Raw genomic sequence first — 25,570 nt, 5'->3', positions numbered from 1 at the left:
GCATGAAGAATTGTGCCCGTATCTGGGTTGGTTTCTTGCTTGGCCATTACTCCCGTAAGAATGGGGTGGGTGGGAGCGAAAGCACAAATGAATACGTGAAGGTGCTTATAGCCAGGGCTTTTTTTGTAGCGGGAATCCCTTTGCATATTAGGCCACAAACCTCTGATGTAGCTAATCCCCCTGGAGCTTACAGTAGGCCCTGTACGAAGAGCCCTGTAAGGAATTCTAGCAGGACCTCCTTTGCATATTAGGCCACACACCCCTGATGTAGCCAATCCTCCTGGAGCTCTCAGTAGGCCCTGTACGAAGAGCCCTGTAAGGAATTCTAGCAGGACCTCCTTTGCATATTAGGCCACACACCCCTGATGTAGCCAATCCTCCTGGAGCTCTCAGTAGGCCCTGTACGAAGAGCCCTGTAAGGAATTCTAGCAGGACCTCCTTTGCATATTAGGCCACACACCCCTGATGTAGCCAATCCTCCTGGAGCTCTCAGTAGGCCCTGTACGAAGAGCCCTGTAAGGAATTCTAGCAGGACCTCCTTTGCATATTAGGCCACACACCCCTGATGTAGCCAATCCTCCTGGAGCTCTCAGTAGGCCCTGTACGAAGAGCCCTGTAAGGAATTCTAGCAGGACCTCCTTTGCATATTAGGCCACACACCCCTGATGTAGCCAATCCTCCTGGAGCTCTCAGTAGGCCCTGTACGAAGAGCCCTGTAAGGAATTCTAGCAGGACCTCCTTTGCATATTAGGCCACACACCCCTGATGTAGCCAATCCTCCTGGAGCTCTCAGTAGGCCCTGTACGAAGAGCCCTGTAAGGAATTCTAGCAGGACCTCCTTTGCATATTAGGCCACACACCCCTGATGTAGCCAATCCTCCTGGAGCTCTCAGTAGGCCCTGTACGAAGAGCCCTGTAAGGAATTCTAGCAGGACCTCCTTTGCATATTAGGCCACACACCCCTGATGTAGCCAATCCTCCTGGAGCTCTCAGTAGGCCCTGTACGAAGAGCCCTGTAAGGAATTCTAGCAGGACCTCCTTTGCATATTAGGCCACACACCCCTGATGTAGCCAATCCTCCTGGAGCTCTCAGTAGGCCCTGTACGAAGAGCCCTGTAAGGAATTCTAGCAGGACCTCCTTTGCATATTAGGCCACACACCCCTGATGTAGCCAATCCTCCTGGAGCTCTCAGTAGGCCCTGTACGAAGAGCCCTGTAAGGAATTCTAGCAGGACCTCCTTTGCATATTAGGCCACAAACCTCTGATGTAGCTAATCCCCCTGGAGCTTACAGTAGGCCCTGTACAAAGAGCCCTGTAAGCTCTTGGAGGATTGGCTACATCAGGAGGGTGTGGCCTAATATGCAAAGGAGTTCCTGCTGCAGAAAAGCCCTGCTTTATAGTGAATCAGACCCTGGGTCTATCGTCAATCTTGTCTACTCAGAGTGGCAGCAGCTCTCCAGGGTCTCAGGCACACAAGGGTCTTTCCCATCACCTCCTGCCTGGTCCTTTTTAATTAGAGCTGCCGGGGATCGAACTCGGGACCTTCTGCATGCCCAGCAGAGGCTCTACCTTTGAGCCACAGCCCTTCCCCAGCTAGTTTTATGAAAACAAAGCTAGCAGAGCCTGAGTTGGAACCGAGAGTCATGGGGGACATCCCTGCGTTGAAGTCGGCTCGATCATTCTTCTGAGTTGTTGTGCAAGGCCACAGAGAGCCAGTTTGGTATAGTGGTTAAGTGCGCGAACTCTTATCTGGGAGAGCCAGGTTTGATTCCCCACCCCTCCACTTGCAGCCGCTGGAATGGCCTTGGGTCAGTCATAGCTCTCACAGAGTTGTCCTTGAAAGGGCAGCTTCCGGGAGAGCTCTCTCAGTCTCGCCCACCTCACAGGGTGTCTGTTGTGGAGGGGAGAAGCTGTAGGAGATTGTGAGCTGCTCTGAGACTCTGAAATTCGGAGTGGAGGGCGGGATATAAATCCAATATCATCAAAATCCAATATCAGTATCAGCTAGAATACACCTTGCATTGTGGAAAGTGCAACAGCACATTAGCATTGCTTGTGCAAATAGTTCATCTGATCAATGGAGCAGCTGAATTCGAGTCCAGAAGCCCCTTGGAGACCACCAAGAATTTTGAGGGCTCTGAGCTTTCGAGAGTGAAAGTTACTTTCTCCAGATACAAGTAGGACTTGAGATCTCGGAGTCCTTGTGTCATAATCAGAAGGTGTATATGTGTGTGGGGGGGGAGGGGGTTGCTGCCAAGGAGGGACATGAAGAGGCCAAGGTACAATGCAGAATGTTATCAGATTCACGAGAGCAGAGAAATGCTCAAGGGCAGGAAATCAGAATCTGTCGTGAGCTAAGAATCCTAGGTCCCTATTCAGCCCTGGGGGTTCCATTGTTGTGCATTTGCGAATAATCTCAAATCCAGCAATCTCCCATCGTGCTCTCTGAAAGGATGTGGGTGGAATTGTTTAACGGAGAAGGCTCATGGCAAGCTTCTTTGTAACAATATCCTGAGTTCCTGAACAGGTTTTCTAAGGGGGGGGGCGAAGTATCAGGTTTACTTTTAGGCCTCTATTATAGAATACAGCAGCCCCGTGGCGCAGAGTGGTAAAGCTGCAGTACTGCAGTCCAGGCTCTCTGCTCATGACCTGAGTTCGGTCCCAGCGGACACTGGGGTTCAGGTAGCCGGCTCGAGGTTGACTCAGCCTTCCATCCTTCTGAGGTCGATAAAATGAGTCCCCAGCTTGCTGCGGGGTGGGGTGGGGGAGTGTAGATGACTGGGGAAAGCAATGGCAAACCACCCCATAAAAAGTCTGCCGTGAAAACATCCTGATGCAACGTCACTCCAAAATCAGAAGCGACTGGTGCTTGCACAGGGAACTACCTTTCCCTTTGTAAGGAGTCCGATGGCGCAGAATGGTATGCTGCTGTACTGCAGTCCAATCTCTGCTCACGACCTGAGTTCAATCCCGGCGGAAGTTGGGGTTCAGGTAGCCAGCTCAAGGTTGACTCAGCCTTCCATCCTTCCGAAGTTGGTCAAATGAGTCTCCAGCTTGATGACTGGGGAAGGCAATGGCAAACCACCCCGTAAGAACATAAGAGAAGCAATGTTGGATCAGGCCAATGGCCCATCCAGTCCAACACTCTGTATCACACAGTAGCCAAAAATTTATATATATATATATACACACACACACACACACACACTGTGGCTAATAGCCACTGATGGACCTCTGCTCCATATTTTTATCTAACCCCCTCTTGAAGCTGGCTATGCATGTAGCCGCCGCCACCTCCTGTGGCAATGAATTCCACATGGTAATCACCCTTTGGGTGAAGAAGTACCTCCTTTTATCCGTTCTAACCCGACTGCTCAGCAATTTCATTGAATGCCCACGAGTTCTTGTATTGTGAGAAAGGGAGAAAAGTACTTTTTTCTCTCCCTTTTCCACCCCATGCATCATCTTGTAAGCCTCTCTCATGTCACCCCGCAGTCAACGTTTCTCCAAGCTAAAGAGCCCTGAGCGTTTTAACCTTTCTTCATAGGGAAAGTGTTGCAAACCTGTAATCATTCTAGTTGCCCTTTTCTGCACTTTTTCCAATGCTATAATATCCTTTTTGAGGTGCGGTGACCAGAATTGCACACAGTATTCCAAATGAGACCGCAGATTTATACAGGGGCATGATGATACTGGCTGATTTGTTTTCAGTTCCCTTCCTAATAATTCCCAGCATGGCATAAAAAGTCTGCCGTGAAAACGTTGTGATGCAACGTCACCCCAGAGTCGGAAATGACTGATGCTTGCACAGGGGGTCTACCTTTACTTTTTATAGAATAAATACTGCAGAGAGCTACAAAGCAACCATGGAAAGGGTGCGCGTGGCGTTTTCACACACACAGGTCCTTCCCCCTCCGCGCACCGTGTCCGGCTGCCTGAATCACAAGGCTTCGTCACGGAGCGTGAGATTTAAAATTCCCACCTCTTGGGCGAGACAGCAGCGTTGCTCCAACGCAGGCTTGGCTTCATGGTTTCTCTTCGTTGCTGGTGGTGGAAAGGGGTGTCTGGTCGCAGCCGGTTCATGGCAGCTCTGTTCGAGGCAAGAGACGTCAAGCGGCGGTTTGCCATCATCTCACTCTGCAGAGCAACCCTGGACTTCCTCTGTGGTCTCCCATCCAAGCGCAGACTTAGGAGAACCCTGTAAGGCAGGAATGGCCAAACTTGCATAACGTTAAGAGCCACACAGAATAGACGTCAGATGTTTGAGAGCTGGAAGGAAGGCAAATAGATGTGGAAGAGGCGAGAGGTGGAAAGACAGCAACTTTAACTATAAATATATCCTCTGACTTGGCTTGGAAAAGTGATTTGCAGAGACAAATGCCTTGTCCAAATCAACCAACGGGGCAGTGGGAGCTTTGAGAACCACACAATATGTGTGAAAGAACCACATGTGGCTCTCAAGCTGCATAAGAACATAAGAGAAGCCATGTTGGATCAGGCCAATGGCCCATCCAGTCCAACACTGTGTCACACAGTGGCCAATATGTGTGTGTGTGTGTGTATACTCACACACACACACACACACACACATATATATATAGTAGCTAATAGCCACTGATGGACCTCTGCTCCATATTTTTGTCCAATCCCCTCTTGAAGTTATCTATGCTTGTAGCCACCAGCACCTCCTGTGGCAGTGAATTCCACATGTTAATCACCCTTTGGGTGAAGAAGTACTTCCTTTTATCCGTTTTAACCTGACTGTTCAGCAATTTCATTGAATGCCCATGAGTTCTTGTATTGTGAGAAAGGGAGAAAAGTACTTCTTTCTCCACTTTCTCCATCCCATGCATCATCTTGTAAACCACTATCATGTCACCCCGCAGTCGACGTTTCTCCAAGCTAAAGAGCCCCAAGCGTTTTAACCTTTATTCAAAGTCTCATTCTGAGCAGTCAGGTTAGAACGGATAAAAGGAAGTACTTCTTCACCCAAAGGGTGATTAACATGTGGAACTCACTGCCACAGGAGGTGGTGGCAGCTACAAGCATAACCAGCTTTAAGAGGGGATTGGATAAAAATATGGAGCAGAGGTCCATCAGTGGCTATTAACCGCAGTATATATATATGTGTGTGTGTATACACACACATATATTGGCCACTGTGTGACACAGAGTGTTGGACTGGATGGGCCCTTGGCCTGATCCAACATGTCTTCTCTTATGTTCTTATGTTTTAAGATTTAAAACATAAATAATAAAACACAACGTGACAGAATGAGACTATAACGTGGCCAGAATTCTTGCATGGGTGGCTGTGGTTTTCTTCTTCCTTATTTTTGTTGCTAAAAAGATGACAGTAGCCACCTTAAGGGTAACATCTGGAACGGCATCAGCCAATAAACATTTAATACATTCCTCTTCTGATTTAAACCTTGAGAGAAATTGATTCAGCAGTTTATTTCGAATGGACCCCATAGAATGGACAGGATAGAATACAGTGAGCAATATCTTCTATCTGACTGGCACCGCAGCAACAAAGATGCTGGTTTACAGGTTTGTTTGGGTTTTTTTTTAAAATCTACCCTGAAGGTACAAGGATGGCATGGTTTGGAAAACATCCTTGGTCGCATGCTGACACCCCTTCTGTGTCTTCCTTCTCCAGAAACCTGCCCCTGGCCATCATCATCTCTCTGCCGATCGTGACCTTGGTTTACGTCCTCACCAACCTGGCTTATTTCACCACCCTGTCGGTAGATGACATGTTGTCGTCAGAAGCAGTTGCCGTGGTAAGATGAGTCATTGGGAAATGGCTTCCACCTTTCAGGCACACTCCGTCCCGTCCTGTGGTGTTATCTCGGGTCTCCATCTTCGTCATTCAGCCAGCCCTGGTCTCTTTTTTTCCTCCCCTGGGAAGGGCCGCTCACAATTCACACGGCGAAGAGCGGAGACAATAAGAGAGGCCTTGTCTGCCAGCTGCTCTCTGGTGGCGAGCGAGAAGGCGGCGTCACCGGCTGCGTAATCTCGTGATCCGTTGCCAGAGCGACGCCTTGCGGAAAAAGCAATCTGTCAATATGGATCTGAGATGTCCCTTTTTAATTTTTTTTAAATCATTTATTTATTTATTTATTTTGCAATGCCGGCTGTTGAAAGGATCCTTTTGCAGCCTTATTTATTGGTTGTAATTTTAAACCGTTGGCGCTGGCAACGGGTTTTAATTTGTAAAGGCAGCTTCTTGTAATGGATATGAGACTGTCCTGGGGCCATGGAGTCGCTGGTTTGAATCCTTGTTAAGGGAAAGTCCTCTTCTCTCTTTCTGCGTTCCTTTTACTTATTTGTCTTATTCTCACTTGGACTCAGGCGGATTACACAGAGGGAGTCGATCCGATTCACAGGTTGGGACATTCAGTAAGCAGTGCAATAAAAGTCGGGTTGTGGAACCAACCCCAAAGTCTTTTTAAAATTGTTATTATTAGTTTAATTATATTCTGCTCATTTCCCCAAGGGGGCTCAGAGCGGTTGTTTCCCCACTCCTCTGCCACATGCAGCCAGCTAGGTGACCTTGCGTCAGTCACGGCTCTCTCAGAAGAAGAAGACTGCAGATTTATGCTTCTCTCTGAATCAGACTCAGAGCGACTTACAGTATCCTCTAGCTTCTCCCCCCATAACAGACACCCTATGAGGTGGGTGGGGCTGAGAGGGCTCTCATAGTAGCTGCCCTTTCAAGGACAACTCCTGCGATAGCTGTGGCTAACCCAAGCCCATTTCAGCAGCTGCAAGTGGACAAGTGGGGAATCGAACCCAGTTCTCCCAGATAAGAGTCTGCACACTTAATCAGTACACCAAACTGGCTCTCTCAGCCCGAGGGTGTCTGTTGTGGGAATAGAAAGGGAAGGAGATTGTAAGCCGCTCGAAGACTCCTTTGGGTAGTGAAGGGCAGGGTATAAAACCAACTCATTTTCTTCTGTCCCTGTTCTTCCACATTTCCATATTCACACACACACACACACACACACGATTTTGTTGTTAGGAAACTTGACGTGCTCTTCTCCCTCTTTTTTGGCTGTAGGATTTTGGGAACTATCACCTGGGAGTCATGGCGTGGATCATCCCAGTCTTTGTCGGCTTGTCGTGTTTTGGTTCTGTCAATGGGTCCCTCTTCACTTCGTCCAGGTAGGCTTCTCGCAGCCGTGAGCCGAGGCGGTTAGAGCGATCAGAGAATGGGAATTATTTCAATAGTTGAAATTTGAACACACACCTCCCCACACGTTTCAACTGAAGATTGGCTAACGGGCACTTAAAACCTAGCATAAAAACATTGATTTGCGAAATACGCATGCGAAGAGGGGGTTTTCGGTAAGACTTGGGGCTGGGCGTGAGGGAATCGCTTCTGCCTTCTCTCACCTTCCGAAGGAAAGGGCTCCAGCAGAAAATACTTCAGGCAATTCCAGAGAACGTTGGCCTGCCCTCTGTCCTGTGTTCACACGTGCTCTTTGCACTGGAGTGCCTTCCTCGTGAGAAGGGGGAGGTACGTGAGAACGGCCCAGCGTGGCGGGCTCCTTCCTGCGACGGACAGAGGCATTCTTCTAAGGGGTGAAGAAGTCACCACCCTTTCCCTTTGAACGGGATTGGTCTGGCTCTTAACAAACGCCCCTTGCAGCATTGTAACTCGGTGCCAAAAGCGCAGCTGGTTGGCACTTCACTGATGCTGGTTCTTCCACGCTTTCTCCAGGCTCTTCTTCGTGGGGGCTCGCGAAGGCCACCTGCCCTCCCTCCTCTCCATGATCCATCCTCGGCTCTTCACTCCCCTCCCCTCACTCATCTTCACGGTAAGGACGCTCACCGGGATGCGGGGACCCTGACGGTCTGTGTATAAAGGGTATATAAAGTGCCGTCTGTGTATAAAGTGCCTCTCTCCATACGAGCCCTGAAGATTGTTGCGATCTGCTAATCAACACTTTTTGGCCATCCTTGGCCCAAAGGATGTCTGACTTGCCTTTTCGGCCCTGGCCCTGACCCGGTGAAATCAGCTCCCCGTGGAGATCTAGGCCCTACGAGATATACTACCAGTCTTTAGGGCAGGGATGTCAAACTCATTTGTTATGAGGTCCAGATCTGACATAAATGAGACCGTGTCGGGCCAGGCTGAGTCGTGTTGGGCCGGGCCATCTGTTTAAGATTAGGTAGCAGAGATAGAAACTTTTTAAAGGACACAGAAAAACACGACTAAATTTATTTAAAACAAAAAACAAAAAAAACCCCTCGGACAGTGCTCCCCAACCTTTTTGGCACCAGGGATCGGTTTTGTGGAAGGCAAAACCGATCCCTCTGTTTTTTTCCTCATCACAGTCTGCAAGAAGCTTGGCTGAGAGTGTGGGGCTGGCCCCAGTTAACCTTAGGCAGCTTCCATGGCGATTTGAACCTGGATCCTCTATGGGCCAGGGGTGTCAAACATGCAGCCCGGGGGCCGAATTAGCCCCTCAGAGAGCTCCTATCAGGCCCCTGAGCAACTGTCTGTCATCTGCTTCCTTCTCCCTCTCTCTTGCTTCCTTCTGCGGAACAGCTTGCTTTGCAAGGCTTGCTCAGTTGCACAGGAGCTACAGAGCAAAGTGTCTATTGGCTGAGGCTCCTCCGTTGGGCAGAAAGGGGGGGAGGGCTTGCTTTGCCAGGCACTCTCAATCCCACAGCAGAGCTACTGAGCCAAGCCTGTTGGCTGAGGCTCCTCTACCTCCTGGTCCCCTGGGGAAGGTAGGACAGAGCCAGAGCGTCCTTTGCCCAGTTCCCAAGATCCCATGGGAGAAATACAAAGAAAGCAGCTTTAAGACCAACAAGTGCTAATGTTTTAAGCATGTTTTATTTTAAGTTTTAAAAAAAAATCTTTGTGTTTGTGTCCTTTATAAAGTTTCAGTCTCTGCTACCTAATCTTAAATAGGTACGCACATGGCCCGGCCCAACATGGTCTCATTTATGTCAGATCTGGCCCTCATAACAAATGAATTCGAGCCCCGTGCTCCACGCCATGGTTGCTTCCAGCCGTCCTGCTGCAAGTCGCTTCAACCGTTGCTCCTCTCTCTGCCTCCCACCTCCGGCCATAGAAGAGAAGAAGAGATGGGATGCCTATCCCGCCCTTCAGTCGGCATCTCAGAGCGGCTTACCTTCTCCTTTCCCTTCCAGTGCATCATGACCCTGATGTATGCCTTCTCCAACGACATCTTCTCCGTCATCAACTTCTTCAGCTTCTTCAACTGGCTGTGCGTGGCGCTGGCGATCATCGGCATGCTGTGGCTGCGCTACAAGAAGCCGGAGCTGGAGAGACCCATAAAGGTGTAGTAGTCAAGAGTTTTGCGCTTGCAGCTAGAAAAGTTAGATCCAAGAGAGCCAGTTTGGTGTAGTGGTGATGTGCTTGGACTCTTATCTGGGAGAACCGGGTTTGATTCCCCACTCCTCCACTTGCAGCTGCTGCAATGGCCTTGGGTCAGCTAGAGCTCTGGCAGAGGTTGTCCTTGAAAGGGTGGTTGAAAGAGCCAGTTTGGTGTAGTGGTTAAGTGTGCGGACTCTTACCTGGGAGAACTGGGTTTGATTCCCCACTCCTCCACTTGCAGCTGCTGCAATGGCCTTGGGTCAGCCAGAGCTCTGGCAGAGGTTGTCCTTGAAAGGGTGGTTGAAAGAGCCAGTTTGTTGTAGTGGTTAAGTGTGCGGACTCTTACCTGGGAGAACCAGGTTTGATTCCCCACTCCTCCACTTGCAGCTGCTGGAATGGCCTTGGGTCAGCCATAGCTCTGGCAGGAGTTGTCCTTGAAAAGGCATTTTCTGGGAGAGCTCTCTCAGCCCCACCCACCTCACAGGGTGTCTGTTGCGGGGTGGGGAAGGTAAAGGAGATTGTGAGCAGCTCTGCGATTCAGAGTATAGGGTAGGATATAAATCCAATGTCATCGTCTTCTTTTCCCTTCTGTCTTCTTTTTCTTTCTTCCTTCTTTTTCCTTCTTCCTTCTTCTTTTTCCTTTTTCCTTCTTTCTTCTTTTTCCTTCTTCTTTCTTCTTCTTCTTCTTCCTCCTTCCTTCTCCTTCCCCTCTCTGTGGAGGAAGCCCCAGGGCATGGGAAACTGTGTGAAATAGCACGGGGAATTGGGGGTGGAGGGGTGACGTTTCCCCAAGCCGGACCCTCATCTCCTCTCCCTCGCTGCCTTCCCACACGCAGGTCAACCTCTCCTTGCCCATCTTCTTCATCCTGGCTTGCGTCTTCCTCATCGTGGTCTCCTTCTGGATGACCCCCAAGGAGTGCGGCATCGGCTTCACCATTGTCCTCAGCGGGCTCCCGATTTACTACATTGGCGTCTGGTGGCAAAACAAACCAAAGTGGCTGCTGCAGCTGATATGTGAGTACAGCTGGGGGCTCGCGGGTCAGGGGGCCACACACGGGGAGGGGGGCACGTGATTTCAAGGTGAATGAGTTTGTGCTCTGAATTAGGGTGCCGGCATTGGGTCAAACAGTAACCTCAATCAGGGGTGTCAAACATGTGGCCTGAGGGCTGAATCAGGCCCCTGGAGGGCTCCTCTCAGCCCCCCAAGCAACTGGCTGTCATCTGCTTCCTTCTGCATCACAGCTTGCCTTGCTAGGCTAGGCTTGCTCAATCGCACAGGAGCTACAGAGCAAAGCCTCTATTCTTCGAATTGACTGAGGCTCCTCCCTTGAGGAGGAAGGGAGGGAGGAAGAGCTTGCTTTGCCAGGCTCTCTCAATCGCACAGTTTGGTGTAAGAGCCAGATTGGTGTAGTGGTTAAGTGTGCAGACTCTTATCTGGGAGAACCAGGTTTGATTCCCCACACCTCCGCTTGCACCTGCTAGCATGGCCTTGGGTCAGCCATAGCTCTGGCAGAGGTTGTCCTTGAAAGGGCAGCTTCTGGGAGAGCTCTCTCAGCCCCACCTACCTCACAGGCTGTCTGTTGTGGGGGAAGAAGGTAAAGGAGATGGTGAGCCGCTCTGAGACTCTTCAGAGTGGAGTGCGGGATATAAATCCAATATCATCTTCTTCTTCTACTGAGCCAAGCCTCTCCTCCTTCTATTGGCTGAGACTCCTCCCCCTCCTGGTCCCCTGGGGAAGGAAAGAAGGAGCCAGAGCTTCCTTTGCCCAGTTCCCTGGATCACACGGCAGAGAAACAAAGAAAGCACCTTTAAAACCAAGAAGTGCTAATGTTTTAAAGCATGTTTTCAGGGTTTTTTTAAATCTTTAATTGTGTTTGTCTGCGTTCTTTTATATCTCGACTACCTGGCATTACCATGATGTAGCCAATCCTCCCAAGAGCTTACAAGGCTCTTTTTTATGACGCTCATGGCCCAGCTCGACAATGGTCACATTTATATCAGATCCGGACCTCATTACAAATGAGTTCAACTTCTCTGGCTCAGAGTGTACAGAAAAGACCCCTTTTGGGTTTCAGTGCAATTTCAAGGCTTGGACATACTGCATTAAAAGCTGGCTGACTTAGCATTTATGCAGTATCTAAAACCCTTCGGGTGCATGCCTGTAGTGTACTACTTACAGCTCTAAGGGAGGCCACTATCGTTATCCCCATGTGAAGCAGAGAGTGGCGTGTCCGAGGCCACCAACTGACTTTGAGGCATTAGTGAGGCCTAAATATCCTAGATCTTGTAGCTGATTCTCCAAGCTGCTGTTCGGTTTTCCAGAACCAAAGGAAAAACCTTGCCCACAATTCCTAAACAGCAAAAGCTACGGTTTTAGTTTTACCTTATATCTTAACTAGCAGCCCCGTGGCGCAGAGTGGTAAAGCTGCAGTACTGCAGTCCAAGCTCTGCTCACGACCTGATCCCAGCAGAAGCTGGGTTCAGGTAGCCGGCTCCAGGTTGATTCAGCCTTCCACATTTCCGAGGTCGGTAAACTGAGTACCCAGCTTGCTGGGGGGGAAGTGTGGATGACTGGGGAAGGCAATGGCAAACCGCCCCGTAAAAAAGTCTGCCGTGAAAACGTCGTGATGTGACATCACCCCAGAGTCGGAAACAACTGGTGCTTGCACAGGGGTCTACCTTGACCTTTTTAAAATATCTTAATTAATCTTAATTAATTAAAAAAAATTTGCGGGGGGCTGGTTCTTTTAATTCTTAGGTCGCCTTGGGCAGATTCCTGAAAAGGCATTATGAGGAAAAAAAATCCAACTCAATAAATGCATGCAATTAAACTGCAGATGTAATTAACTCCATTATTTATTTATTTAGAACGTTCCTTACCCAGCTTTTCTTCCTGACAAGAGCTCACGGCGACTTAACCATACAAATAAAATAGCACGTGTACATTAAAATATCTAAACCACAATTTAAAAAACCACAGTTTAGGACTGCATTGATCAAGTGTGGTGCCGTATAAGACCGTCTTCAGCTGCCTGCTAAAGATTGAAAGCGAGGGGCCTGGGCCCACCTCCCTGGGGAGGTTGTACCGGGATTGTGGGGCTGCCATGGAAAAGGCCCTGTCTCGCGCATGCACCAAGCGAGCTTCTTTGATTGATGGGACCAGGGGTGAAATGCTAGCAGGAGCTCATTTGCATATTACGCCACACCCCCGATGTAGCCAATCCTCCAAGAGCTTACAAGGCTCTTTTTTGTAAGCTCTTGGAGGACTGGCTACATCGGGGGTGTGGCCTAATATGCAAAGGAGCTCCTGCTAGAATTCCACCCCTGGATGGGACGCTCAGTAGGGCCTCTCCTTGCAATCTCCATTCCCAGTAGAGGCAGAACATTTAAAACATGAGCAATCCAACACAGTTTATGTGTGTGCACTCCAGAGCAGACCTCTCATGGGCTCATGGCCCATGTGGCTTCTCTTTAGCCTTGAAAACTGTGTTCGTTTGAACGGCAGAATCAGTTCTTTTTTTTAAAAAGTCTCCCTAACTAAATGACACCATCTATCTCTGGCGCCCTCAAGACAATCAGAAGGGGCTGGCCAAGAAATGCAGGCCAGCGGAAGAGCCCGAGTTTCTCAGCTGTTTGGGGTTGAAGCACACAAGAACTACCCTCCAGAACTCTGGGCTTCTTTGCTTCCTTTCTTCCCATTTCAGGTTCTTGCACTCCGTTCCAAGAACGGCCACTTCTGTAGCCACCGGCTGACAAATTAGATCACAGTGCTGCGTTCTGCAAGCTTGCTTCTGCAGAGAAGAGAGTTTTCGAGGAAATGCGGCGTCAGATGTCTTTTACGTGCTTTAACGCAAAACCCGCAGCCCTCTTGGCCGCTTGTGTCCCACACTGCACACGACCAGCCCTCTTCTGTGTCCCGGGGCAGCCAGAGACTGACGCCACAAGCTCTGCGGTTGGCCATACAGGCTTTTGGTTAGAAGGAAGGGGTGCTTTGCAAAAGAGCCAAAAGGGGGACACAAACTTCTTGGAGAAGGGCTGTGGCTCAGTCGAAGAGCCACTGCTTGGCATGCAGAAGGTCCCAGGTTCAGTCCTCAGCATCTCCTGTTAAAAAGGACCAGGCAGGAGGTGATAAGAAAGACCTTGACCTGAGCCCCTGGCTCAGTGGTAGAACCTCTGCTTGGCATGCAGAAGGTCCCAGGTTCAATCCCCAGCATCTCCTGTTAAAAAGGACCATGCAGGAGGTGATAAGAAAGACCTTGACCTGAGCCCCTGGCTCAGTGGTAGAACCTCTGCTTGGCATGCAGAAGGTCCCAGGTTCAATCCCCAGCATCTCCTGTTAAAAAGGACCAGGCAGGAGGTGATAAGAAAGACCTTGACCTGAGCCCCTGGCTCAGTGGTAGAACCTCTGCTTGGCATGCAGAAGGTCCCAGGTTCAATCCCCAGCATCTCCTGTTAAAAAGGACCAGGCAGGAGGTGATAAGAAAGACCTTGACCTGAGCCCCTGGCTCAGTGGTAGAACCTCTGCTTGGCATGCAGAAGGTCCCAGGTTCAATCCCCAGCATCTCCTGTTAAAAAGGACCAGGCAGGAGGTGATAAGAAAGACCTTGACCTGAGCCCCTGGCTCAGTGGTAGAACCTCTGCTTGGCATGCAGAAGGTCCCAGGTTCAATCCCCAGCATCTCCTGTTAAAAAGGACCAGGCAGGAGGTGATAAGAAAGACCTTGACCTGAGCCCCTGGCTCAGTGGTAGAACCTCTGCTTGGCATGCAGAAGGTCCCAGGTTCAATCCCCAGCATCTCCTGTTAAAAAGGACCAGGCAGGAGGTGATAAGAAAGACCTTGACCTGAGCCCCTGGCTCAGTGGTAGAACCTCTGCTTGGCATGCAGAAGGTCCCAGGTTCAATCCCCAGCATCTCCTGTTAAAAAGGACCAGGCAGGAGGTGATAAGAAAGACCTTGACCTGAGCCCCTGGCTCGGTGGCAGTGGCTTGGCATGCCCAGGTTCAATCTCCAGCATCTCCTGTTAAAAAGGACCAGGCAAAAGGTGATGGGAAAGACCTCTCTCTGCCCGAGACTCACATCGCAGGGGCCTAGCAGGGCTTTCTATTGGCTGCCACCACTCTGCTAAGGGTCTATATGGAGGGACCAGAGCACCCAACAACCCTTGTCTTCCGTATTAATAAATACCTCCTAATTGTGACCAAGGAGACGTGAGAATCCAGGCAGTATAACAACAAAAAGAAGTTTATAATTAGTGCTCTTAAACAATAAGTGGGTAGCAAAGATTTAGCGCTGAAGTGGATATGAAAACAGTAAATGTTGGTGCAAAGAAATAAAAGCCCTGGCACGTTTAACTATACCAGGGGTGGCCAAACTGTGGCTCGGGAGCCACATGTGACTCTTCCACACATATTGTGTGGCTCTTGAACCTCCCACTGCCCTGCTGGCCTCTTTGGAGAAGGCATTTGTCTCTTTAAAAAAAACTTCGCCAAGCCAGTCGGTGGATTGGGGAATGCATTTAAAGTTGCTTTCTTTGCACCTCTCTCTCCCTTCCCCATTTATTTGCCTACCTGCCTTCCTTCTGCCTCGTAGCTCCCCAGCATCTGACGTTCATGTCTTGCAGCTCTCCCAGCATCTGATGTTTATTCTGTGTGGCTCTTACATTAAGCAAGTTTGGCTGCCCCTGAACTATACAGTCCCTACTCTGTTAACCAACACTCCCCCGCTTGGGTAAGGGATCTGTTTCAGAGAGCCCTCCTTCTCTGCCTGCAACCTCTCTAGACAGAGAACCTCCCTGCCTGCAGCCTCTCCAGGAAAGAACACACCCTGTCTGGGCTTGGCCCTTTTATGCTCTCCTCCCAGGTCCCACCCCTCTCTGGGCTAGCGCCCCTCCAAAACCTTGCCACCCAATCAGAGGGACAGAAGGGATCCTGGGAAATGTAGGGTTTCCCCAGTAACTCCTAAGCAGGCTTCTCTGGGGCCTGCAGGCCACACTAGGCCCAGGATCATGGCAGAGACTGTGGAGAGCTACTACCAGTCTGGGTAGACAGAACTGACCTTGATGAACCAGGGGTCTGGTTGAGCGTCAGGCAGCTTCTAGAATGAGGGCTGCAAATACCTGAAACAACACACTCCTGAAAAACCTGATTAACGAGAGGCACCCCCCCCCCAAGCAAACAAACTAACCAGGGATAAATCCACAGTGCCGTTTTATGTTATTGGTTTGCAATACTGTAACGCCGCCTTTCCAGCTGGTCAGGGTTCCCAAGGCGGCAAAAATGAAAACATTTGAACAATTGCAAATAATTTAAACCTACGAAACAATTCAATGACATCCCAGCAAGGAACAACCAGAGCCAGGAACGACAGCCAGGAACTGTTATTTTTGGGCGGGGCGGGGGGGGGGGATATACCAAACAAAACGAAAAAGTCTTTGCCTGCTGGTGGAAGATACCAATAGAAGGAAACCGATGATTCTCCCTGCGGGGAGGGTCTTATAGAGTTTTTGGAAGTCCTTTCTTGGGTTGCCGTCCCATTTAGCCTCAGATGGCAGAGGCATCTGAAACTGTGCCGTTCAATGTGGGGGCGGGGTGTGTGTGCCTATTTTGTCCTCTCCAGCCCTTCTTTATGCATGAATGTAGATCAGGGATGCCCAACCCCCGGGCCATGGACCGGTCCTGGTCCGTGGCCTGTTAGCAACTGGGCCATGAATTGTATAATTATTTCATTATTTCAATGTAATTATAAGAAGAAGACCCCCTGCTGGCGGAACCAACTGCCAGATGAAGTGAGACCCTTGCGGAACCTTGTGCAGTTCCGCAGGGCCTGCAAGACTGTCCTCTTTTGGCTGACATTCAATTGACTTGGCACCGGAAGTGGAAGAAGGCCGTCGCCACCAGAATAGCACCAACTCTGTTTTTCTGTTGTTTTGACTGTTTTAATCATTGTATAGCTGTTTTTATTACTGAATGTGTAATTTTAATACTCATTAATTTAATTGTTTGTGGGATTTTATGTCGTGAGCCGCCCTGAGCCTGCTTCGGCGGGGAGGACGGGATATAAATCAAATCGAATCAATAAATAAATAAAGACGACATTGGATTTATATCCCGCCCTCCACTTTGAATTTCAGAGTCTCAGAGCAGCTCACAATCTCTTTTACCTTCCTCTCCCACAACAGACACCTCGTGAGGTGGATAGGGCTGAGAGAGCTCTCCCCAGAAGCTGCCCTTTCACGGACAGCTGTGCGAGAGCTATGGCTGACCCAAGGACATTCCAGCAGCTGCAAGTGGAGGAGTGGGGATTCAAACCCAGATAAGAGTCCACACATTTAACCACCACACCAAACTAATAGAAATAAAGTGCACAATGGTATCATCCCAAAACCATCCCTGCCCCCCTCTGCTCCCCCCGGTCTGTGGAAAAACTGTCTTCCACAAAACCGGTCCCTGCTACAAAAAATATTGGGGATCACTGATGTAGATGATGGGAGGGGCAGGGGGCTTTGAGAGGAACCAACAAACTTTGCAGATCAAAAGAGCTTCACACCATGAAGTGTTTTTGCGGCATAAAGAGCTTCACAGTTCTCAAAAAGCTTCCCATTTCCTTCTCTCCCTTTTTTTCCTTTGCCAGACTCCACGACAGTTCTCTGCCAGAAACTGATGGAAGTGGTCCCCCAAGAGTCTTAAAAGAACCGGAGAAGCGTCTGCGCGTACGGTTTGAAGCCAGCGCACAACCTTTTAGTTTTGAAAACGCGAGTATTTCCGACTCCTTGTCAAAAAAGAAAAAAGAAAAAAAATCCAAGTCGGGGGCCTCCGAGGGAACCAGCCCCTGGAACTCCACAGCCCTCGCGCCCCGAACCCCACTCCCGTCCCTTGCTTCTTATCCACATCACTCCAGGCAGCTGACCAATGCAGAGAAGAAGAAGTTTCGGGGTACAAACTTGAATCTCGCGTGAAGAGAAGCGTCTGCCGGAAACCTCCGCGAGGTCTCAATCGGTCATAGAGCCGGAGGGCCCAACAAGAATCCGTTCTGTTAACGTTTACATGAGTGGCTACGCTCATTTAGGTCAGTTCTTGATTGGGCTTTTCTTCGTCGTCGTCATTCGTCTTTTTTGTTAGCAGTTTAAATTTTCTCCATCCAAGGAAAACGAGGTTCCAGCATTCCACACGCCCCTCCAGATCTGCCAAAAGAGAAATATCCTGGGCTACTGATTTACCTGCTGAAGCAGAGTATGCCAGGGGAAAAAAACGGTTTTTCTTAAGCGTTACGCTCCTGAACACGAACAGACGGGGACTCGCAGAATACAATAAAATGGGACCTTGCCTTGCGGACCAGCGCAGATATATCGTTCCAGTCCAGACGGACTTGGCTACTCCAACACGAACTTCTTTATTTGTGTTGTTATTGTTATTTTTTTTTTAGAGATTTCTTTTTTTAAAAAAAACTCCCCCCCCCCCTTTGAGACTCCCATGTAGTTCCGCTTTGTTATCAACTTGCAATAAATGTTTTGTATGTCGTCCGCAACGTTAACGATTGTTTAGAGCGGTTCCGGTCGACGTCGGGCACGCCGGCAGAAAAAGCTCGTGTTCCTCCTGACTTGCTCCAAACGCACAAGGACGTGGCTGCCGTTGAGATCTGCGTGCCGGCGGGCTGCCTTGCTCTGGTGACCGGAAGAGAAATCCGACCTGCGCTCTGTTCGTTTTCTCCCTATGAAGAATGCAAAATTTTAAATAACTGCAAATAATTTAAACGCAATCAGTAAGCTTGGTGTGGAGGTTTGGGGCGTGGGTGGGGGACGAAGTTTCTGTACGCTGGTCAACCCAGAAGGCTCTGGGGTAGGGGGAAGTGAAAATGTGTGGCAAGTCAAAGGGGTGGGGGGCTGCTTCCGGTGGCAGCAATGTGTACCTGCATCGCCTCGAGCATGCACAGAGCATGATGCTTACCTTCCCACAGGCTCACTGCGGGTTCTTATAAGCAAGAAGAAAAGGCTTGGAATGTTACGATGCAATTGCTTACGGTAGTTTTTCTTTTTGCTCTTCTTAGTAACTGCCGTCTTGCTTTACTTCTTGTTGCCACCAGACTTGGGACCACGTAAGTTAGAATGGGGGAGAAATCTGCACTTCCTAGGAACTGCGGTTTGCGTACACCAGGATTGTAATATTTTTGCTCCATTGTCCTGGGGAAGAGGAAATGCTTGGACCTCTCATTTTGTTCTTCAACGCCGTCTCACCGCCCGTGTCCCCTCTAAGCTGCAGTCTTGTGAGCAAAAATACTACTTCGTGAGCCACCGGCGTTTTAAGTTGTGAGCTGCTGTATAAATGAGTGTGCTCTGGGGGTCATCCTTCCTGAGCTAAGACAAAAATGTGTGAGCTGGAGGCTAAAAATCTGTGAGCGAGCTCACGCTTACTCAGCTGAGAGGGAACACCGCTCACCACACACCCGTCAGTATTGGAATTGACCTTCCGCTCGGCGGTTCTGCCATCCGGAGCATAGTATGTCCCAAGCTCATTAACCCACAAAGTTCCGTCAGAACTTGGTCCTTGGGGCTGACTTAACAGGTGTTTTCGAGACATGGAAGCAGCCCTGTTGTGTTTTTCTCTTCTGAGTATCCGTAGCTCACCTGGGTTTGTAGTAGGTGTCGGGAGGGTAAGCCGTGCTTTCGTTGGGAGGAGAGAAACGTGGTTTCTTGGAGCAGCCTCTATAGGCCGTAATTCTTCCCCTTCAGAAACAGTTGCGTTTCACTTCTGTGTGCCCACAGCCCGGCCGACCAGAGTCATCCTAAAGGAACCTTGGTTCCTTCGATCACTTTGGCCCTGCAAAGCTGGCAACCCAATGTGAGCGCCATGGCTTCCCTGCCGCAAAGCACCCTGGGAGTTGTAGTTCTGTGAGGGTGCTCAGAAGGGTCCGTCTCCCCAGCCCCTTCACAGAACTACAGGTCCCAGGATATCTTCGTCGAGAGCCATAGGGGTTGGGGAAATGTTAACGGTAGACGTGCCTTGAGTTGTTGAGAAAGTTTTGCCCTTTCCTAGAAGTGAATGTAAGCCAACAAGTTGGCCCACGGGAATGTTTGTTGAGAGACCGTGTCGCTGTCTTCGCTGAACCGGTCGAGCCCTCAACAAATCCAGTCATTCCAGTATCCTGGAAACCCTTGATTATTTTGTAAGGAAGAATGTATTATTCCGCTGTCATATTAACAGCTTGTTATCGTTAATGAACAGGGATAATATCTCAGCCTTTTAAAGCAGCTTTTCTCTTTTCTTTTCATAAGCCCAGATGTCCAAAACAGAAATCAACACATCAGTCCCTTTTGCACTGCTGGTGCTGGTATTTTGGGTGCGTACGGGGAGAATCGTTGGTTTTAGATCAGGCGTTTGGCATGTTTTATCGATGCGGCTAGCCTTCAGCCGTTGAGAGTGCCTGTTTAAAATAAGCCTTTCTGTTGCCATCGGTTAAAGCTTCATGAACAATACCATATCTCCTTTTCAAAACATGCAGTAGGAGATCAGTCCCGTATCCTATGGCAGCTCATGCATCTGTCATTTGGGGGCAAGGAGTGTTGCAAAACAACCTGAGATGTTGCAGCGGTGAGGGAAAAGGCCAAAGCAAGACTGAGCTTGGAGAGCCCTTCTGCATGTTCTCAAATTAGGGAGAGAGCCAACTCCTCCTGTAGATCAAGATGGAAAACAGCCTTGCCTTTTCTAGGAAATAAAAGCAGGGACTGCCGATCCAGCCCGTTCCGTTAAGGAAAGACCTCTTGGTTGTCGCTGGTCTTTCCATTTTCATCTTTGTGGACCATCCAAGCTATCTCTATGTTCTTGTTTTGAGTTTGAGAGGCAGTTTGGTGTAGTAGTTAAGTGTGCAGACTCTTTTCTGGGAGAACCGGGTTTGATCCCCCACTCCCCCACTTGCAGCTGCTGGAATGGCCTTGGGTCAGCCAGAGCTCTGGTAGGAGTTGTCCTTGAAAGGGCAGCTGCTGTGGGTCAGCCATAGCTCTCGTAGGAGTTGTCCTTGAAAGGGCAGCTGCTGTGCGAGCTCTCTCAGCCCCACCCACCTCACGGGGGGGTCTTGTGGAGGAGGAAGATAAAGGAGATAGTAAGCTGCTCTGAGTCTCTGATTCAGAGAGAAAGGCAGGGTATAAATCTGAAGTCGTCGTCTTCTTTGCAGCGGACTCATCTGCCATCACCCAGGTGAACTTCTTGTGCCTGAGAAACTCCCCCTTGGGGCTGTGCCACCGATGTTAGAAGCATGTACCTGCTTTGGTCAGGGGTGGGGGACAATCCAGTTTAAATGAAGCAGTGCGCAGACGCAAAGGTCCAGATGGATGAGCTGTTTCTCTTGCTTTGGACAGCGTCATGATTACTTTGTTCCTCCGGGAAGAAAGGTGAGGCTAATTTGAGGCCCACCGGGATTAGGTTCTTTGGAATGGTCAGTGGCACTTCCTTCCTAGTGTTTTAAGGCTATCCTGTTGTGTGTTGCGGCAGGACACCTGGGGACCTTGGTTAAACCTTAGTCTTTGTCATAGATTCTGGGAACTTTTTTCTTGTAAAAGACTCTCCCGCAGTGTTGAAAATACTGTTTAAAGTGTTCTTCTCAAAGCAGTTCAATGACTTGTGCTAAATTAGCAGAACAGAGAAGGCAGCTCATAGACTCACTTGTTGGCCATTCTGGTGGTAAGAAGGGCAGATTCGAATGTGTGTGTGCAAATAGGATTATTATGGGGTGCACTTCTCCATGCTGACTTGGTTAATACATCTGTGGGGGTGGCCTTGTAGCAGATATTCCATCTGCATTCCATATTGCAAAACGACTTCTGGTGGTTTTGCTGTTTTTCAGTTTTGAGGAAACAGATAGCTGCCAACTTGGCATATTTCTGACGGGCAGAGAGCTTGTCACCTCTGTGGCAGATTTCACATCTTCGTGGCGCTTCTCGTAATTGCAACCTGTTGGGCCTCCCACATCAGTACTGGAGCAATTAGACTAGTTTCTGAGGCCGAGGCAGAATATAGAGCCCTGTCTCGAAAATTGCTTAGCACCCAATCAAAGGGGGTAGGAAACCCGGCTGGTGCAAAGAGGCACCCGAGCTGTGCTTTCCCTTCCCTTCTTTGCTGAAATGGTCGATTTAGATTCTGGGAGAAGGTGCCACTTTGACCCTTTTCACACGGGCATGCTTATAAAGCCAGTTATTAAAACGTTGGGGCCGAGTTGGACATGGGTATTGGGGGGGGGGGGGGCAAGCATTCACATATGAAGCAGAGAGTCCTGGGTCTTATTTGGACTAGGATCTGCAAGTATAAGCAAAGACAGTGGGTGTTGTCTTCCAGGTGCCTGCAGTAACACCTCCTCTAATACTATGGGTCTGAATGTGCACTTGACATGTTACGGGGCTCCCAGGTCAGCAGTGTAGAAGAAGATATTGGATTTATATCCCACCCTCCGCTTCGAAGAGTCTCAGAGCGGCTCACAATCTCCTTTCCCTTCCTCCCCCACAGCAGACACCCTGTGAGGTGGATGGGGCAGAGAGAGAGCTCTCCCAGAAGCTGGCCTTTCGAGGACAGAGTCTCAGAGCGGCTCACCATCTCCTTTACCTTCCTCCCCCACAACAGACACCCTGTGAGGTGGGTGGGGCTGGAAAGGGCTCTCACAGAAGCTGCCATTTCACGGACAACCTCTGCCAGAGCGATGGCTGACCCAAGGCCATGCTAGCAGGTGCAAGTGGAGGAGTGGGGAATCAAACTCAGTTCTCCCAGATAAGAGAGCTATGGCTGACCCAAGGCCATTCCAGCAGCTGCAAGCGGAGGAGGGGGGAATCAAACCCAGTTCTCCCAGATAAGAGAGCTCTGGCTGACCCAAGGCCATTCCAGCAGCTGCAAGTGGAGGAGGGGGGAATCAAACCCAGTTCTCCCAGATAAGAGAGCTCTGGCTGACCCAAGACCATTCCAGCAGCTGCAAGTGGAGGAGTGGGGAATCAAACCCGGTTCTCCCAGATAAGAGAGCTATGGCTGACCCAAGGCCATTCCAGCAGCTGCAAGTGGAGGAGGGGGGAATCAAACCCGGTTCTCCCAGATAAAAGTCTACGCATTTAACCACTACACCAGACTGTCTCTCCCTGTAGCAGACAGTGGTTCTTTGCCTCCTGGTGAGGAAGCCACAGCTTAGTTGTGGGGAGGGGGAATTTGCCTTTGGTTTCAGGAGGTCCCACTTTGGTCTCGGGCATATCCTAATAAAAGATCTGCTGGCATGGGCAGTGGGGTATCATCCCTGTGTGCTAGAGAGATGCTACCTGTCCTCTGACGCCAAGAGCCATGCCAGGATTAGTCTAGGCCTCGCCCTGTTTCTGGCAGGAGCCAGGCAGAATCCACGGGGCGGTGGGGACTTTCAACAGGGACTTATTATACTAGCTGTTCTCTGTGCCTTTCCCTGATGATCTCCCACGTGGAATTCACTCTTTAAAAATTGGTACCAAGTCCAGAATTTTCAGCAAAATGCCCACTACACTCCAAGGTCTTTTTAAAATCCTGATTTGTCACCCCCAGTTCAGGATCAATAGATCTGTGCATAAAATTAAGTGGTTTTATTATTTCTTTTTTGCCCCGATGTGCGTGGCTTTGCACTTAACTGACATCCACCGTTTTGTTGCCTGAAAGCTTCCTTTTGGGTCTCCCTGGAAGTCCTTGTGTGTTTTCACCATTCCGAACCATCCAGCTTGATACGAGGAAGCTTCAGCTGGCCATCTCCAAAACTCCAGTCCAGTGGCGCCTTTAAGATTCTTTAAGCCACCGGATTCGAACTTCGTCCTGCTGCTTCGAAGCAATACGGGTATCCACCCAAATCTCGTCATATTCATCTGTAAAAGCAACACACATTTCCTTAATAGGTCCTCTTTGCCTTTATGTAAGCAAGAAAGGGCCCTTTGTTGTGATTGGACGGGAGAATGGGTGAATAGGAACGGAAACCCCATGTGGTTTTCTGGATTTTGCTTTATGCACGTTGTAAAAAGCTGCGAGAAGAGGAGCCAGTGATATTGCATGCCACTTAAAGTGGGGAGGAACACAGCTACTGAAAGAGCCTGAGTCAGGGAAGGTTAAGGTGAGTTGTTGGAAACAGAGAACTTCCAGGATGCGTTCTTTTAGAAGCAAATAACAGGGTCTGAATTTGTCCTAGCATTTTGGAATACCTTGCCCATTTAGTTTGTGAAAGTCCCCTTTTGTAGAGCGCCGTGGTTATTTCAAGCGGTGTCTCTTTCTTTTTTGGACCCTTCTACATCTGTTTTTCGGCTACAGTGGAATATTGTTAACCTTTGTTTGGTAATACTCTTCCATAAGAAGTCTTGCATAACTTATCTTCCTTTCTTCCACTCCCCCAACCACATCAGAACATGAAGGCTAATTAGCCACAAAAACGTCTTAATTAAACTGAATTGAGAGGGGGGGGAAAGAGAATAACTTCTCTTTTGGGTTCTTTTTAAGTTTTATTAAAGAAGGCACCAAAGAGAGGAAGCTCTTAATTCCCTCAGCTGGAACAGACGTCTTAAAAGTCTTTCTGGTCTGTTGGTTTGGTAACCCTTAACAGGATCCCCTCCAGGCCGAGACAGCGATCTTGTCTTGCGTTTTGGAGACCTGTGTAAAATTATCTACTGTACAACAGCTGTTAAGATGTGTTCCCTCGCTTTGGGTGTAGAGGTTGTCAAGGCTGGCGGAGTGGAAAGTGAGAGGATCCGCCCCATAGGACACAGTGGGCCAGGAACCTCTCGTGGAAGTTTCTGAGACAGATCAAGATGGGCGGCCATGTTGGTCTTTTTGTAGCAGTTACAAAAGAGCAAGAGTCCAGGAGCACCTGAAAGACTGACAAAATTTGTGACGGGGAGGAGCTTTCTTGAGAGCCAGTTTGGTGTAGTGGTTAAGTGCTCAGCTTCTTCTCTGGGAGAACCGGGTTTGATTCCCCACTCCTCCGCTTGCAGCTGCTGGAATGGCCTTGGGTCAGCCAGAGCTCTGGCAGAGGTTGTCCTTGAAAGGGTGGTTGAAAGAGCCAGTTTGGTGTAGTGGTTAAGTGTGCGGACTCTTATCTGGGAGATCCGGGTTTGATTCCCCACTCCTTCACTTGCAGTTGCTGGAATGGCCTTGGGTCAGCCATAGCTATCGCAGGAGTTGTGCTTGAAAGGCAGCTTCTGGGAGAGCTCTCTCAGCCCTGCCCACCTCACAGGGAATCTGTTGCAGGGGGTGGGGGAGGTAAAGGAGATTGTGGTCCATCAGTGGCTATTAGCCACTCTGTGTGTGTGTGTGTGTGTGTGTGTGTATTTGGCCGCTGTGTGACACAGAATGTTGGAATGGATGGGCCATTGGCCTGATCTAACATGGCTTCTCTTATGTTCTTATGTGAGCCACTCTGAGATTCAGAGTATAGCATGGGATATAAATCCAATTTCTCCTCCTCCTTCTCTGCTCTGAAAAGGTGAGCTGTGACTCACGAAAGCTCATACCCTACCACAAATTTTCGTTAGACTTGAAGATGCTGCTGGACTCTTGCAAGTTTCTAGAAAGTTACCTTTATGTTGGACCGCATCCCATGTTAAGACTTTTCTGTCCTGGGAACCAAAATGCCTGGAAAAGGAAAGTTCCCCTGTGCAAGCACCAGTCGTTTCTGACTTTGGGGTGATGTTGCTTTCACAACGTTTTCACAGCAGACTTTTTATGGGGAGGTTTGCCATTGCCTGAGGGCCACACTATTTGGGAATATGGGTTTGATCCTGCATAAGTTCCATTTATTTAAACAAATACATGAGTGGCCAGACCCGTTACATATAAGGCAGTCATTAAAGAGCTTGGATGGTGGGTAGGGGTGGAGGAAGTTGACAAAATGAATCAGTTCTGTGGAAAAGAGAGACTTGTTTTATGTGTGCTGCAAAAGCCACGCTTCCTGTTCAATTTTCTAGTCCCTCTGTGACTGACATGTCTCGCGAGGATACCGTCTTCAGCTGTATTAGCGTTAATTTAAGCGCTTTCCAAGAGGAAGAAGAATATTTTTAAAGATTTAAAGTTTGGCAGCTTTAATCTATGTTAATTTAATTCCCTTTGGGACAAAATTCATCTTGCGGCTGTTCTGAGATGCTCGGATGCTTAAAGACCCGTGTGCTTTTGGTTTCAAAGACGAGAGTGCCCACCAAATTACTCCTGTGCCTAGGAACAAAAATTATATATATCTATGGAATGTTATATA

General features: G+C 49.2%; 1 protein-coding gene across 1 annotated transcript in view; it reads left to right on the top strand.

The window, feature by feature from the left end:
• Positions 1-17,873, top strand: part of SLC7A5 (solute carrier family 7 member 5) — an 82,581-nt gene extending 64,708 nt beyond the window's left edge. The window contains exons 5-10 of the mRNA XM_060253859.1: positions 5,664-5,787; positions 7,068-7,171; positions 7,731-7,827; positions 9,173-9,322; positions 10,196-10,373; positions 16,988-17,873. Coding sequence (XP_060109842.1) covers positions 5,664-5,787; positions 7,068-7,171; positions 7,731-7,827; positions 9,173-9,322; positions 10,196-10,373; positions 16,988-17,043 — 709 coding nt within the window. The 3' untranslated portion in view covers positions 17,044-17,873. The remainder of the gene's footprint in view (positions 1-5,663; positions 5,788-7,067; positions 7,172-7,730; positions 7,828-9,172; positions 9,323-10,195; positions 10,374-16,987) is intronic.
• The last annotated feature ends 7,697 nt before the right edge of the window (positions 17,874-25,570 follow it).

This window comes from Heteronotia binoei, chromosome 14 (assembly GCF_032191835.1).
Source record: "Heteronotia binoei isolate CCM8104 ecotype False Entrance Well chromosome 14, APGP_CSIRO_Hbin_v1, whole genome shotgun sequence".
In the NCBI taxonomy this organism is placed as follows: Eukaryota; Metazoa; Chordata; class Lepidosauria; order Squamata; family Gekkonidae; genus Heteronotia; species Heteronotia binoei.
The sequence above is the reverse complement of the archived record's forward strand: the minus strand, read 5'-3'. Positions and strand labels throughout refer to the sequence as shown.